Here is a 14,275-nt window from a genome sequence, read left to right as displayed (position 1 = left end):
ACTGGGATTACAGGCGTGAGCCACCGCCCCCGGCCCAAAGTGGTTTTTTTAAAAATAGTAAACTGAAATTGTATTCTTTCATTTTTGGAAATGGTAGTATTACATATCCAATTTCCAAAATTAGCATTTTAAAAGAATTATACTTTGCATGCATAATGTACATGAAGCATTTTTAGATTGCTTTTAAAAAGCCTCCTGAAAAATGTTCTACCATCTATGAAGTGGAATATTAATTACTGTGCAGGAAACATTGCAAAATTGCTGAGATTGCAGTTTTATATCTGAAATATTGTGATATTTAAGTATTTTATCCTTAATAGAATTCCGAGTGTCAGCTCCAAGTCACTTTTATATTTCAAGTTAAGAAAAGCTATGAAAGGAAGTTATTCCTTCAAACCGAATGTACTGATGTATTTACTCCCATAAATAGCCATACTTCCTGAAAGAAAGCATACAACAGAATAGTCAATATATACTTGCAGTAATTTATTTCCTGTCTTTATGTTCTATGGGTATAATTCACTTCATATTTCATCCATACATAGAAATCCTAGTCCTCTGATGAGATTTATAAAAATAAGAGTTTATTTATAGAAAAACAAATAAAATATAGTGACAGAATTGAGATTAGATTTTAAACATTCTTATTTCTCAAATGAAGTATAATACTCTTTCATCTTTAAATCAAACTACATGTGGAACTAATAGTCTTTTGTGTAATTGATATAGATGCTGTTTATCTTGTATTAAGTGTGTTAAATTGAATTTCATAAAAAGATTAAAATCTGTTAATAGTTTATACCTTGTGTAATATTTTGATCTTTAAAAAAATACATTCTAAGCCGGGCATGGTGGCTCATGCCTGTAATCCCAGCACTTTGGGAGGCTGAGGTGGGTGGATTACCTGAGGTCAGGAATTCAAGATCAGCAGGGCATGGTGGTGGATGCCTGTAATCCCAGCTACTCGGGAGGCTGAGGCAGGAGAATCACTTGAGCCCGGGAGGCGGAGGTTGCAGTGAGCAGAGATCACGGCACTGCATTCCAGCCTGGGTGACAGAGCAAGACTCTTGTCCAGAGCAAGACTTGTCTCCAAAAAAAAAAAAAAAATACATTCTAGTGTATATTTTACTTACTGGAACAAAAAGAAAATGTACTCTAATTTAGAATTTGGAAAATAACTCTCCTTCATGTTTACATTTTAATTATTTTTTTATTTTAGAGTAATTTCTTACCAAACATTACCAAGAAATATGCCAAGTCACAGAGCCCAGATTATGGCCCGCTACCCTGAAGGTTATAGAACACTCCCAAGAAACAGCAAGACAAGGCCTGAAAGTATCTGCAGTGTAACCCCTTCCACTCACGACAAGACATTAGGACCTGGAGCGGAGGAGAAACGGAGGTCCATGAGAGATGACACAATGTGGCAGCTCTACGAATGGCAGCAGCGTCAGTTTTATAACAAACAGAGCACCCTCCCTCGACAAAGTACTTTGAGTAGTCCCAAAACCATGGTAAATATTTCTGACCAGACAATGCACTCTATTCCCACATCACCTTCCCACGGGTCAATAGCTGCTTATCAGGGATACTCCCCTCAACGAACTTACAGATCGGAAGTGTCTTCACCAATTCAGAGAGGAGATGTGACAATAGACCGCAGACACAGGGCCCATCACCCTAAGGTAAAATAGCTGCTGATTTTGTGTTAACTCACTACCTTATAAATGCTGTGTTTTCTTTCTAGTGTACTATTTTAAATGTGAGAGACAAAAGAATGGGGAGAAAGTAAGCAAGGCAGCTCTTTTTTGTTTTAAAAAATAAATAAAAATATTTTTCAACATTAAGATCTCATGTAGAAAAAATACCTAATTGCAACACTTCATCTCTCAGGAACACAGGAGCAGTTCTTTTGAGCAGATGCATTCTGTATTCCCTGCTTGATACCATATCTCATCAGTTCTCCATGTAGGTTAACACCACATGCATTTTTTTGTTGTTTTTGGTTTTGGTTTTGTTGTTGTTGTTGTTTTGTTTTGAGACGGTGTCTCACTCTGTTGCCCAGGCCGGAATGCAAAGGCGTAATCTCAGCTCACTGCAACCTCTGCCTCCCGGGCTCAAGCGATTCTCCTGCCTCAGCCTCCCGAGCTGCTGGGATTACAGACATGCACCGCCACACCTGGCTAATTTTTGTATTTTTAGTAGAGATGTGGTTTCACCATGATGCCCAGGCTGGTCTTGAACTCCTGATCTCAAGTGATCCACTGGCCTCAGCCTCCCAAAGTGCTGAGATTGCAGGTGTGAGCCACTGTGTCTGGCCTAGACCACATTCATTTTTATTGGCTTTTTACACACTTAGAAATTCTACACCTACCGTCTTCTGGCATACCTGATATTTTGTATCAAGCTCATCCTGTTGTTCATGAAGATAAAAGTGTTAACTTTATCTTCTAACCAATGAATATATGGCATATTGAGATAACTCCTTAAACACTCGATTTAATATTAGAGCTTAATGGTATGTATACATTTAAAAAATGGAGATCATGTTTTACTTTGTATATTAAGTTGGTGTAAGCATTGCTTAGTATAGATTATTTGAAGTGAATTCAAAGTGCTTCGTATCGATCAGCTTTTCATAATGCTAAAGCAGTGGCTTTGATTAGTCAGCTAGTACACAACCAGTTCCCTAATGTCTATCCTAAAGTGCTTTTTTTTTTCATACTAAAGAATTCTTTGGCCAGACATAGTGGCTCGCACCTGTGTTCGCAACAGTTTGGGGAGCCAAGGCCATAGGATCACTTGAACCTGGGAGGTTGAGGCTGTAGTAAGCTTGATTGCACCACTGCACCCCAGCCTGGGTGACAGAGCAGGACTCTGACTCAAAAAGTAGTCATAATAAGTTATTGCTTTATACTGTTTTAAAATGCTCTTTTCTTATCCTTGTGACAGGCTGAATCCTTCAGCTGCATTATTACCTAAGCATTTGCTTGATATTTCCATAAATAAGCATTTGTTAAAATTAATAAATTAATCAGGAATTTTCCTTTGAAGAAAGTTTTAATTTGCCTCACAAAAAAAGGCTCACTTTGAACTCCATCGTAACAAAGTTCAGTGTTTCCTGACTTTGTCCAAAGACTGAATCATGATTGATAAAAATAGTAACAATATATAAGAAAAATCTGATCTAATACAACTTAATGTGTATGGTGTAACAATTGGCTCTAAATTACATGCTCTCGTGGTTAATAGTATTTTTCATTTTCTTGGCCAGAATATATCATCTGTTTCGACAGCAAATATGAGATGAATCTATATTCTCTATCCAATTCCCAACTGTCTACTACTGCTACTCCTGAAAGACTTCTCCAAAATTGCCAAATTTTTCCTCCAAACTGTCCTATCGTCTTCCTTGATCTAGATCAGTGGTTCTTAAACTGTAGTTCATGGACCCCTGTGGGGGTTCCCTCCCCATGACCCTTTCAGGGAGTCAGAACTATTTTTATAATCATAATAAGGCATTATTCATTGTGTTCCTGTTTGCTCTAGTAGTGCAGAAGTGATGGTGAGTATAATTTCTGGCACCTTAGCATAAACCAAGGCAGTAGCTCCAGACTATACTAGTGGTCATTGTAGCCTTCACTGCCACACACTTGAAGTAAAAAATGAAGTAGCAGGTTCACTTATAAACCTCATTCATGAAACAGTAGAAAATAATTTTATTGAACCTTAAAATTTTGTTACATATTCTTTTACTATTACTTGTGATGAAATGGTAAATGCATAAAGCATTTCTATGGCATACCAAAGTGCTAATGGTTGTCTCACAGTAAAACACATGATGGAGTTGCAAGCTGAATTTGTTCCTTTTATTGTGAAACACATTTTTACTTGAACAAAAGACAACTATCAATATTCAGACGTGGTATTTGATAGACACACTTTCTCAAAGTGAATGCTATCCTGTCACTTCAAGGAAAACAACTGACAGTATTTGTCACTGATGACAACGTTTGAGTTTTCAAGCAAAAAATAGAATTTTGGAAATCATGTATCTGCCACCCTGAACTTGACAGCTTTCCGGTGCTTAAAGATTGGTGGTGATATTAACAGTTGTGATGTTTTTATGTTGGATACTGACATATGTCAACATTTAGAACATTGCATAACTCACTGAACCAATATTTTCCAGATGACCAGTGTTTGATATCATAAGATTCATATAAAGTACAAATAGACCAGTGGATATTAATGTAACAGAGTATCAAAAGTTCATTGATAAGGTTTCAGATATCACTTTGTAACTAACCTTTAAAAAAAAAATCACTTTTTTGAATTATAGCACAGTGTCAAAGATGAACATCTATAATTATCAAGAAAAACTATTAAAATTCTCTTCCTTTTTTCCAACTGTATATATTGAGGGTAGATTTTCTTCACATACTTCCACTAAAAGAGATTATCACAACAGATTAAATACAGAAACAGATACAAGAATCCAGCCAGACATTAAAGATTTGCAAAACTGTAGCCGGGCGCGGTGGCTCACGCTTGTAATCCCAGCACTTTGGGAGGCCGAGGCGGGCGGATCACGAGGTCAGGAGATCGAGACCACGGTGAAACCCCGTCTCTACTAAAAATACAAAAAATTAGCCGGGCGTGGTGGCGGGCGCCTGTAGTCCCAGCTACTCAGAGAGGCTGAGGCAGGAGAATGGCGTGAACCCAGGAGGCGGAGCTTGCAGTGAGCCGAGATTGCGCCACTGCACTCCAGCCTGGGCGACAGAGCGAGACTCCGCCTCAAAAAAAAAAAAAAAAAAAGATTTGCAAAACTGTAAAACAATGCCACTCTTGCCACTAAATTTTCTTTTTAAAAATATAAAGGGATCCTGAGGTCAAAGAGTTTTTGAAAACCTCTAAACCAGATTTTAGAATTACTCTATTCAGGCCGGGCAAGTGGCTCACGCCTGTAATCCTAGCACTTTGGGAGGCCGAGGTAGGTGGATTGCTTGAGGCCAGGAATTCGAGACCAGCCTGGCCAACATGGTGAAACCCCGTCTCTACTAAAAATACAAAAATTAGTCAGGCGTGGTGGCATGTGCCCATAATCCCAGCTGCTTGAGAGGCTGCAGTAGGAGAATCTCTTGAACCCAGGAGGTGGAGGTTGTGGTGAGCTGAGATCTTGCTATACACTCCAGGCTTGGCAAAAGAGTGAGACTCTGCCCCCCAAAAAAAAAAAAAAAAAAAAAAAAGAATTACTCTGCTTATCCACATCATTATTTTTTTAGATGGAGCCTTGCTCTGTTGCCCATGCTGGAGTGCAGTGGTGCTGTCTCGGCTCACTGCAACCTCTGCCTCCCGGGTTCAAGCAATTGTCCCATGGCAGCCTTCCGAGTAGCTAGGATTACAGGCCCACACCACCACGCCTGGCTGATTTTTTGTATTTTTAGTAGAGACAGGACAGGGTTTCACCATGTTGGCTAGGCTGGTCTCGAACTCCTGACCTCAAGTGATCTGTCCACCCTGGCCTTTCAAAATGTTGGGATTACAGGCGTGAGCCCCTGCACCCAACCCCACATCAGTATTTTATGTCAAGAAATTTTAGTCTCTGTCATCTTTCATAAGCACTAATAGCAATTTTAAGTGGTATTTCATAATAGGAATTTAAGATTTCTCCTTGCTGACATTGATAAGAAAAAAAAAACTTTACCACAGAATTACATTATGCCTTTACTTTCCTAGCATGTCTATGTGCCTGACAGAAGGTCAGTGCCAGCTGGCCTGACTTTACAGTCTGTTAGTCCCCAGAGCCTCCAAGGGAAAACGGTGAGTAATATCTTTATTTACCATACCATGTTTTATTTATGTGCTACACAGGAAGGTACATATCTAAAATAGTTTTTAAGTTTGAATTTTCAGAGGTTCTCCCAAAGAAAAAACATTACTGCTTTTGTGCAAGAGATGCTCATCAGAAGAATTTGGAATCATGTAGCCATTTCAGTGTTTTAGTGGATACCTTTTCCTAAGTGTCTGACTGGCCAAATAAAAGATTATATTTTGAAACTTTACGGCCGGGTGCGGTGGCTCATGCCTGTAATCCCAGCACTTTGGGAGGCCAAGGCAGGCGGATCGCTTGAGGTCAGGAGTTCAAGACCAGCCTGGCCAAAATGTTGAAACCCCGTCTCTACTAAAAATACAAAATTAGCCGGGCATGGTGGTGCCTGCCTGTAATCCCAGCTACTTGGGAGGCTGAGGCAGGAGAATCGCTTGAACCCAGGAGGCGGAATTTGCAGTGAGCTGAGATCCTGCCATTGCACTCCAGCCTAGGCAACAGAGCAAGACTCTGTTTCAAAAAAAAAAAAGAAACTTTATTGTATAAACTAGGTGGGTTTCTTTACTTTCATTCCCTTATCCTTAAAACAGAAGTTGCAGTAATTAATTAGTGAACAAATCCAGCAAGCAGCTATTTGTAGTCAAACTACCAGCGTATTAAGTTTTTCGTGTGAATTTTTAGATTAACTTCTTTAGAGCTGTTAATAAAAGAAACTGATTTACATATCAGCAGAAAAAGAAAGACTGTAACAAGCGTTCAATCAAAGCAAGTATTTACCATTATCATTTCATTGTCAGTGTTATGTTAATTGGAAAGGAGTTATATTAGCAGGATACTTCTAGTTAAAGAGAAAAGATTACTTTTCCTCACTTCAGTTTAATGGTATTCTTTTATCAGGGGCACTGGCTTTATTGACAGTAGATCACCTCAATTTCTGTAAAGATGTGATTTTAGCACCTGTGTATATAGTTGTTCATTATTTAAAATTCTTTTCCTGCAGTAATCAAATTCATCTTTCGTGTTTTCTAAAAACATTGTTTTATTTTATCTTTACACGTTTAGATAAAATGAAATATTTCCTTGCCTTAAACTTCCTGCAGTTTATTTGCCAAAGATTATTTGATTAAGACTAAGAACTTTTAAATGTGGGAATTTTAAAACATTAGATTGTTGGCCTGAGAAATAGTCATGAATCATGGAGTAAATGCTAAAGAGCATACCACCAATGTTTCTCTTCTGCCTTGCTCCCTCTAGTGGATATTTAGCACAAAATTTATTTACCACCTGCTACTTTCTTTGGTCAAATGTGCCTCTTTATTTGGCCTCAAAATCTAAATAAAGTTGTTGGTATCTTTCATCCTTTTGAAAATCTCTTAATCTGTTTGGCTCCATAAATAATAAACCAGAGTTTCAGTATTTCTTGCGGTATCACTCTGGGTTCGTAGAATATCTAAATCCCTTTCCCCACCTTACCTTCTCCCTAGCAAGACCTCGAGTGTTGGAGATGATGAGCATAAAATAAGGACTATCCTAGCATCATGAGGTCACAAGATAGGATTGGCATCAGAGCAAAAGCAACCGTTCTTTTTTCCTTAGGTGGTTTATTTAAATCTCACACACCAAACATTCTTTAACCATTTAATATATAGTAAAAAACTGTTGTCTCACCTGTGGATACCCAGTTTTATCTAAGGAATCCAATAGTAACTGTAGTTTACTTCTGCTAACACTTTTTCTGTCTGAAGGCAGTAATTTTTAATATGATTTTGGATAATGGTTAAAAATGATTTCTGTTTTTGAAAAGAATTGTAGGAAAATAAAGAGCAATAGCAAATAAACGGAACAGAAGAGAGCTAGTGCAATGCTGTTGTGTAGGCAAAACAAACCAATCTCGGGAATACTTTTTAGCCTGGAATTTTTAAAAGTACATTGCAGCACTCAAGTGAGGAGAGCCTGTAGCCTGCTTTCAGTTGTTAATCATAACAAAGCTCAGAGAAATACCAAGTAATATTTTATGGGCTATAAGACTGCCAATGACTATACTTTACTGTATTTCTAAGAAAAGTATATTAAATTGGCCCATTAAGGAATTTCATCCACCGTTGAAAATTTGTTTTCCTTTGGATCACAGTCACCAATCAGGAACCAAAAAAAGTTTCTCTTCTTTTCCCAGAGTGAAGAAGGGGGGTTTATGTGCCCATGGAAACTCTTTTTCTTAAAAAATAAAACTGATCTTTTGGTCATAAAAAATGCTATATGAAAGCAGCAACAGTGACATTTCAGAATATAACTGGGAAGTAATTAATAGAACCCAGATCCCAAGTTTAATAATGAGAAGATATCCAAGTTTTATTTTATTTAATTTTATTTATTTATTTTGAGATGGCGTCTCGCCCTGTCACCCAGGTTGGAATGCAGTGGTGTGATCTCGGCTCACTGCAAACTCTGCCTCCTGGATTCAAGCGATTCTCCTGCCTCAGCCTCCCGAGTAGCTGGGATTACAGTTGCGTGCCACCACGCCTGGCTAATTTTTTTTATCTTTAGTAGAGGTGGGGCTCAGGCTGGTCTCGAACTCCTGACCTTGTGATCTGCCTCCCTCGGCCTCCCAAAGTGCTGGGATTACAGGCGTGAGCCACTGTGCCCGGCCTACATTTATTTTAATTATTTTATGTATGTTCTGTTAGAAAGTTGGACATGCAGGTATTTGTACTATTGCTGGAGAAAGGTGTAATTTTTTAGATATCTTAGTAAAATCTCTTTTAATAATTTTTTAGTAGCGCTTATGTACAAACCTTTATAATGTTTTTTTGGCATTGTGCTTTTTTGTACTTAACATTTAAATATTCTCATGAGTTTTGAGAAAATGCCTTAATTTACTGTTGTTTTGCTGTATCTTTTAAAGTAACACTGTTCCTTCTATTTCTCTAGATATCTATGCATTTATGTAGGACCTATCATCATAGTGCCTAGGCACTATGTTTGATGTCAACCATAAGAGGAAACTTGCCAAGAAATCTTGGTTTAATATCTGTCACTTAAGACAACAATTAATCTGTTTTCCACTGTTTGGATTCTTAAATTGTACTCCTTCAGCCAGAGGAGCTTACGCTGCTGCTAATAAAGCTGAGACGGCAGCAAGCCGAACTGAGTAGTATCCGGGAGCATACGTTAGCACAGCTCATGCAGCTAAAGCTTGAGGCCCACAGCCCAAAGGTCAGCTATGGAGAGATTTGTTTGTGTCGTCTGCCGTCATCTCTTATTTTGAACCACTCATTAGTCAATATGATCAGCGTCATTAGTGTTGAGCATGAGCCCGTACCATCATTATAGTGACAACATTAGAATCTCCTATTAACCCTTTGAGAATTTGAGAATTCAACTTATTTATACGTTACTGAAAGAAAATACAGGTAGGGTGCATTTCTTCTTAGCCTTCTACCCACCCGCTCACCCACTGGCTTTTGGTTTTGAGGAAGGCAATGGGTACAACACTTCATGTATGCATTAACTTCATGTTATTCACTGAATACTGTGACTTCCACATCTGGTAAAACAAGTATTGAGAAGTCCTATAATTTCCAGTAAAACAATAAATTAAAAATTCATTATAACTTTAATAATACTGCCTTTTAAATGTTAAAAATTAATTTTAAAATGTCTTTTATTTTTAATGAAAAGAACGAACACGTAACTGTTTCTCAAAGGGTTTATAGCTCTGGTTATATAAGAAACATCTTATTGAAAGAAGTAGTACTATATTAGAGGAAATAATTGACATGTAAAAGTTCTAACAGTCAGTTTGCTAAAGCTATTTTAAGGAATTTTTCTGCTTAATAGTTCATTGTTCATATGCATGTCTACTTAATTTCTTACAAAACAAAATATAATTTTATAATTTAATATGTCAGCGGTACCATTTACAGGGGAGCATGTGCGTGAAAGTTGTCATGTACTGTAATATAATAGGTTGTAGTAAATTACCTGTTTTTCTTATTCCAAAATTGACCTTTTCTTGAATTCCACATCCTCTTTCTCTGTCCCTTTTTTCTTAATTGGTGCCTACTAGAATGAAATTCTTTCACATCATCTCCAAAGGAACACCATATATTTGGATCATCAGGTGGGATTCATAGAGATTTTCTTACTTTTAATACTTAATAGAACTTCTTAAATATAATACAGTTTTTCAGGCTTCTCAGCTATTTCAGTCACTTTGAATTAATAACATGACTTTTACAAGTGATAGAATATGAAATCTCTGACCAGGTGGATTCAGGAATTCCATAATAAACAGGGAGAAAGGACAGATGTGGAGGTAAAGAGGGATACAAATGTTGGGTCACCTGAAATTGAGAGCCTAAATTCTCTAGACTTCTTTCTTCTTATCCCATTAAAACACCTACTCCTTGAGGCTTATCTCAGCTTGGAGCTGACCTAATTAAAGGAACAGACACCAAGCTGTGAATTGTCTTGTTGGAAGGCAAGAAGGAGGGTGAATGTAGCCTGCTCTGTACTCCCAAAGGGGAGTTTAAAGGTGGGTGAAGTTGGCTGGATGCGATGGCTCATGCCTGTAATCCCAGCACTTTGGGAGGCCGAGGCAGGCGGCTCACTGGAGGCCAGGAGTTCGAGACCAGCCTGGCCAACATGGAAAGACTCTGCCTCTACTAAAAATAGAAAAATGAGCCAGGCGTCACAGTGAACGTCTATAATCCCAGCTACTCGGGAGGCTGAGGCACGAGAATTGCTTGAACCCGGGAGGTGGAGGTTGCAGTGAGCCAAGATCGTGCACCACTGCACTCCAGCCTGGGCTACAGCGCAAGACTCTGTCTTAAAAATAAAGAAACAGAGAAAGAGAGAGATGGAGAGAGTAAAGGAGGAAGGAAGATGGGTCAAGTGTGTAGTGGAGGTGATTTTCAGTTGCCTGTCCTTATTCCCTGTTTGCTGATGACTTCCAGTGTTTGGTCTTTGCCAACGTGTGTAGAGCCAGTTTTATAGGAGGCTCACATTCCTAGCATTACCTCAGTGGTGGCACCAGGTGTACCTGGTTGAGGTGAATGTTCAAATGTGAAAATGGCAATGGGCCGGGTGTGGTGGCTTCCACCTGTAATCCCAGCACTTTGGGAGGCTGAGGCGGGTGGATCACCTAAGGTCAGGAATTTGAGACGAGCCCAGTCAACATGGTGAAACACCGTCTCTACTAAAAATACAAAAATTAGCCAGGCGTGGTGGTACGCACCTGTAATCCCTACTACTTGGGAGGCTGAGGCAGGAGAATCACTTGAGCCCTGGAGGCAGAGGTTGCAGTGAACCAAGATCAACCACTGCACTCCAGCTTGGGTAACAGAGCGAGACTCTGTCTCAAAAAAAAAAAAAAAGAAAAGAAAAAGAAAGTGGCATTGAACAAGGAGTGACTCAGTTTTTATAAAATGCTCTATTAATATTTAATTTTAATTTGTTGGGAATTTTTTGTTATTAGACATAATTTCTTTCATTGAATGCATTTTTTATATAAGTCAAGCTAAAACTTATTCTAGCTTGTTTCAAAATGTCCAAACTTGACTATTTTATCAAATAAAGAGATTACTGTGGAAAATAAGACAAATGCTTTCATATTTATATTTGCCTGCTTGAAACAAAACAGTAATGTGCTACTTTAAATTAGTTGTATTTAAAGAGGGATTTTGCATTAGGATAACCCTTTGAAAGGTGTTAAATCATTTTCCTTATTTTAATTTTTAAAAGTAACACACTTTTGTTAATATAAAATTTATATATTTTCCACAAAACATTTTCATCAGCATTTTGGCCATTGGAATGCTTTAAAAATCAGCATTTCATGTATCCAGATCTTCAATCCAGAGATTGAGGCTATTGAAATTTAACCACAGTGTATATTATGCACTTTGTATATTATGCACTAGAAAAATGCATCTTCCTTCAAAATTCCACACTGCCAGAAAGCTGCTAAGATACATGGGAAATAAAAAACTCCTTCGTATTTAGAGCTGCAAATAGTCCTAAAAAATAGGTTTAAAAAACAATGATATAAACATGAATCTGAAGTTACCCAGCATCTCTGAAAGTAAACCTTGTGGTTTACTGTAATTTATTACTGACCTCATTGAATCAAAGCTTGCAGAGACATAGAACTTCAGAAAATTTTAGAAAAGGACAGGTAAATGTATCAAACCACCACCATATGCTAAGATGCCCTTCCTCAATCACTTTCCCAGGTCGAGATTGTGTTTTATCCCTTTACCTAAATGACCTAGATCTCGTGGAGGTTCACATTCCCATCACTCCTCTCGAAGGAAGCTTTGTTTAACCTTTTCTACTGCTCCATGCTTGTGGTCCTACCGGTGACTTCTAAACATCCCAGTGTGTTATTGATCTTTATTCTCTCAACATGTCACCAAAGCTTTTCCAGTAATTTATCTGAAGTAAAGCTATTCAATTTTTAAAGTTTGTGATAATGAGAAGAATTACAGAATTGTTTGAATGATACTTTGTGTTTGAAGTAAGAATATTTTGATAGCAAAAATTGGGCCATTTTTAGGTAATAATTAGACAGCATATGAAAACATGATGGAGACTTTGCCCAAAAACTCAGATATACTTAAATGTATATATCCTTAAGGTTTCCTAAAGAAAATCTCTCTTTAAATAATTTTATTAAAAATTTATGATTTAGATGACTTTGAATTTTAATAAAATTTTTCATTCAGCTCAAACATTTCCAGCTTTTAATCTTGTTACTGCCAGTAACGTAACATTTTAGAGTACCAGGTCTGTTGTTTTTGTAGGGATTATTGGTTCCCTGGATTTATGAATTGATTCATCAGTTTTATATAACCACAAAATTGAGAGTAAATTATAAAATCTGAAAGAGGAAAAGGCTCTGGTCACATTTTATACTATATATCATAACAAATGAACATGTACTAATCTATTCTCACTCTTAACACTTATTCTGCCTCCCCTAATAAATCATCAGAATAACCCAAGACCAGCAACAAAATGTAGTTTTCCTCCTGCCCCTTGTGAGGTATTATAATAATCAAAAGCAAAACTGTGATTTCTTTAAATTCTGTTAATCGCTGTCACTATTCAAAAAAAAAAAATAGACCCAAAGAGTATTCTCATAGGTGCTTCAGAGGTCAACTCATTTCTGATGCTACTGGAATGTTTAATTACAAATAAAAAATAAAATTGCCTTATCTGAAAGTCTACAGATTTACATATTAAACAGGCAATCCAAAAATCTTGACTTCTGGTGCCTATAACTTCAGCAATAAAATCTGATTCTCACTATCACGGTTTATGAGGATGAATCATGTATTAAAGTGGTTTAAAAATAACAGTAGCTATACTAATTGCATGGTAGAATTTTCTTCGGTTCTTTGTTTCATTATGAAGTACACTGTTACAGTTTGTTTATGTTTCCATAGCCCGGTTAGTGTATTAGTCAAAGTCCACATTTATGTAAGACTAGCACTGGTTTATTTGTCATTTTTGTGAAATTTAAGATAGCATAGGCCCAAAGTAGAACCTGTATACATACAGTAATCCCAACTATATATTTTATGTACCTCATCCATGCTCTATGTAGAGAATAAATAAATACGTAATATATCAGTAACTCATTTTCTTCTCACCCAGCTTAGTTGTTGCTGAATATTGGAGACACTTTTGGTTACAGTTTAAGTGACACTTGCCAGCTTCATCCTAAAATGCATCTACTGAATGGATTTAACATTTATTAGCTTTTCCCATGTTTATTTTTCTGCCTAACAAAATATAATAGGGATGGAGGGAAGCTATAAGTAAAGTGTTGCCCTTGCTGTGTACTTGCCAGGAGGTTGGAAGTAAATTTCAGATTATCAGCAGTTAAAGTGGGGTCTCCTTCCCTGAAGAATGAAATATCCTGTTGTAGTTCTTTGAAAGTGCCATAGTGGCTGGTGTTTATTTTATGAGGGAAAGATAAAATTTTGAAAAAAAAATTTTTTCCTAACAGGGCAGATCAAGCATAAGCTGCCCTGCTGAGCAATCATTTTATGATTAGGAGTCCCTAAAAGGTTCCACAGAGCCAACTATAAGTCATTTGTTTGAAACTGGAGTAACAGGTTTCCATAGGAGCTGATTGTAGCCAAACCATTTGATGATATTTGGTTGTGAGATAGAGAAGAAGGAGCACACTGGTTGTTTTGGCTCCTGTACCCTACTGGTTATTAAGGATTTTTAATAGTATCCCTGGTGGTTAGATTCCCAAGCCAGGCCATGAAAGATAGTATTTTACCCTGTGCTATATCTGAAGACCAGACTAACAGTATCACACACCCTAACCACACTGAAGAAAACATCTCTCTTAAAAATGTATTCAGTGGCTGGGCGCAGTGGCTCATGCCTGTAATCCCAACACTTTGGGGGAGGCTAAGGCAGGTGCAT

At 37.5% G+C, this 14,275-nt stretch overlaps 1 protein-coding gene across 19 annotated transcripts in view; it reads left to right on the top strand.

Annotated features, from left to right (window-relative positions):
• Positions 1-14,275, top strand: part of PLEKHA5 (pleckstrin homology domain containing A5) — a 251,562-nt gene that overhangs the window by 153,664 nt on the left and 83,623 nt on the right. For 15 of the 19 annotated variants that reach the window (XR_004028349.1, XR_004028350.1, XM_030804988.1 and 12 more), the window contains 4 exons: positions 1,220-1,685; positions 5,740-5,823; positions 8,924-9,043; positions 9,897-9,950. Coding sequence is in view for 16 of the 19 variants with exons in the window: in XM_030804988.1 (XP_030660848.1) it covers positions 1,220-1,685; positions 5,740-5,823; positions 8,924-9,043; positions 9,897-9,950 (724 nt within the window). In the remaining 3 variants the exon portion in view is untranslated. Of the gene's footprint in view, positions 1-1,219; positions 1,686-5,739; positions 5,824-8,758; positions 9,044-9,896; positions 9,951-14,275 lie in introns of those variants that run through there. The other 4 variants (XM_030804993.1, XM_030804991.1, XM_030805000.1 and 1 more) reach the window with 3 other exon arrangements.

This window comes from Nomascus leucogenys, chromosome 23 (genome assembly GCF_006542625.1).
Source record: "Nomascus leucogenys isolate Asia chromosome 23, Asia_NLE_v1, whole genome shotgun sequence".
Classification (NCBI taxonomy): Eukaryota; Metazoa; Chordata; class Mammalia; order Primates; family Hylobatidae; genus Nomascus; species Nomascus leucogenys.
The sequence above is the reverse complement of the archived record's forward strand: the minus strand, read 5'-3'. Positions and strand labels throughout refer to the sequence as shown.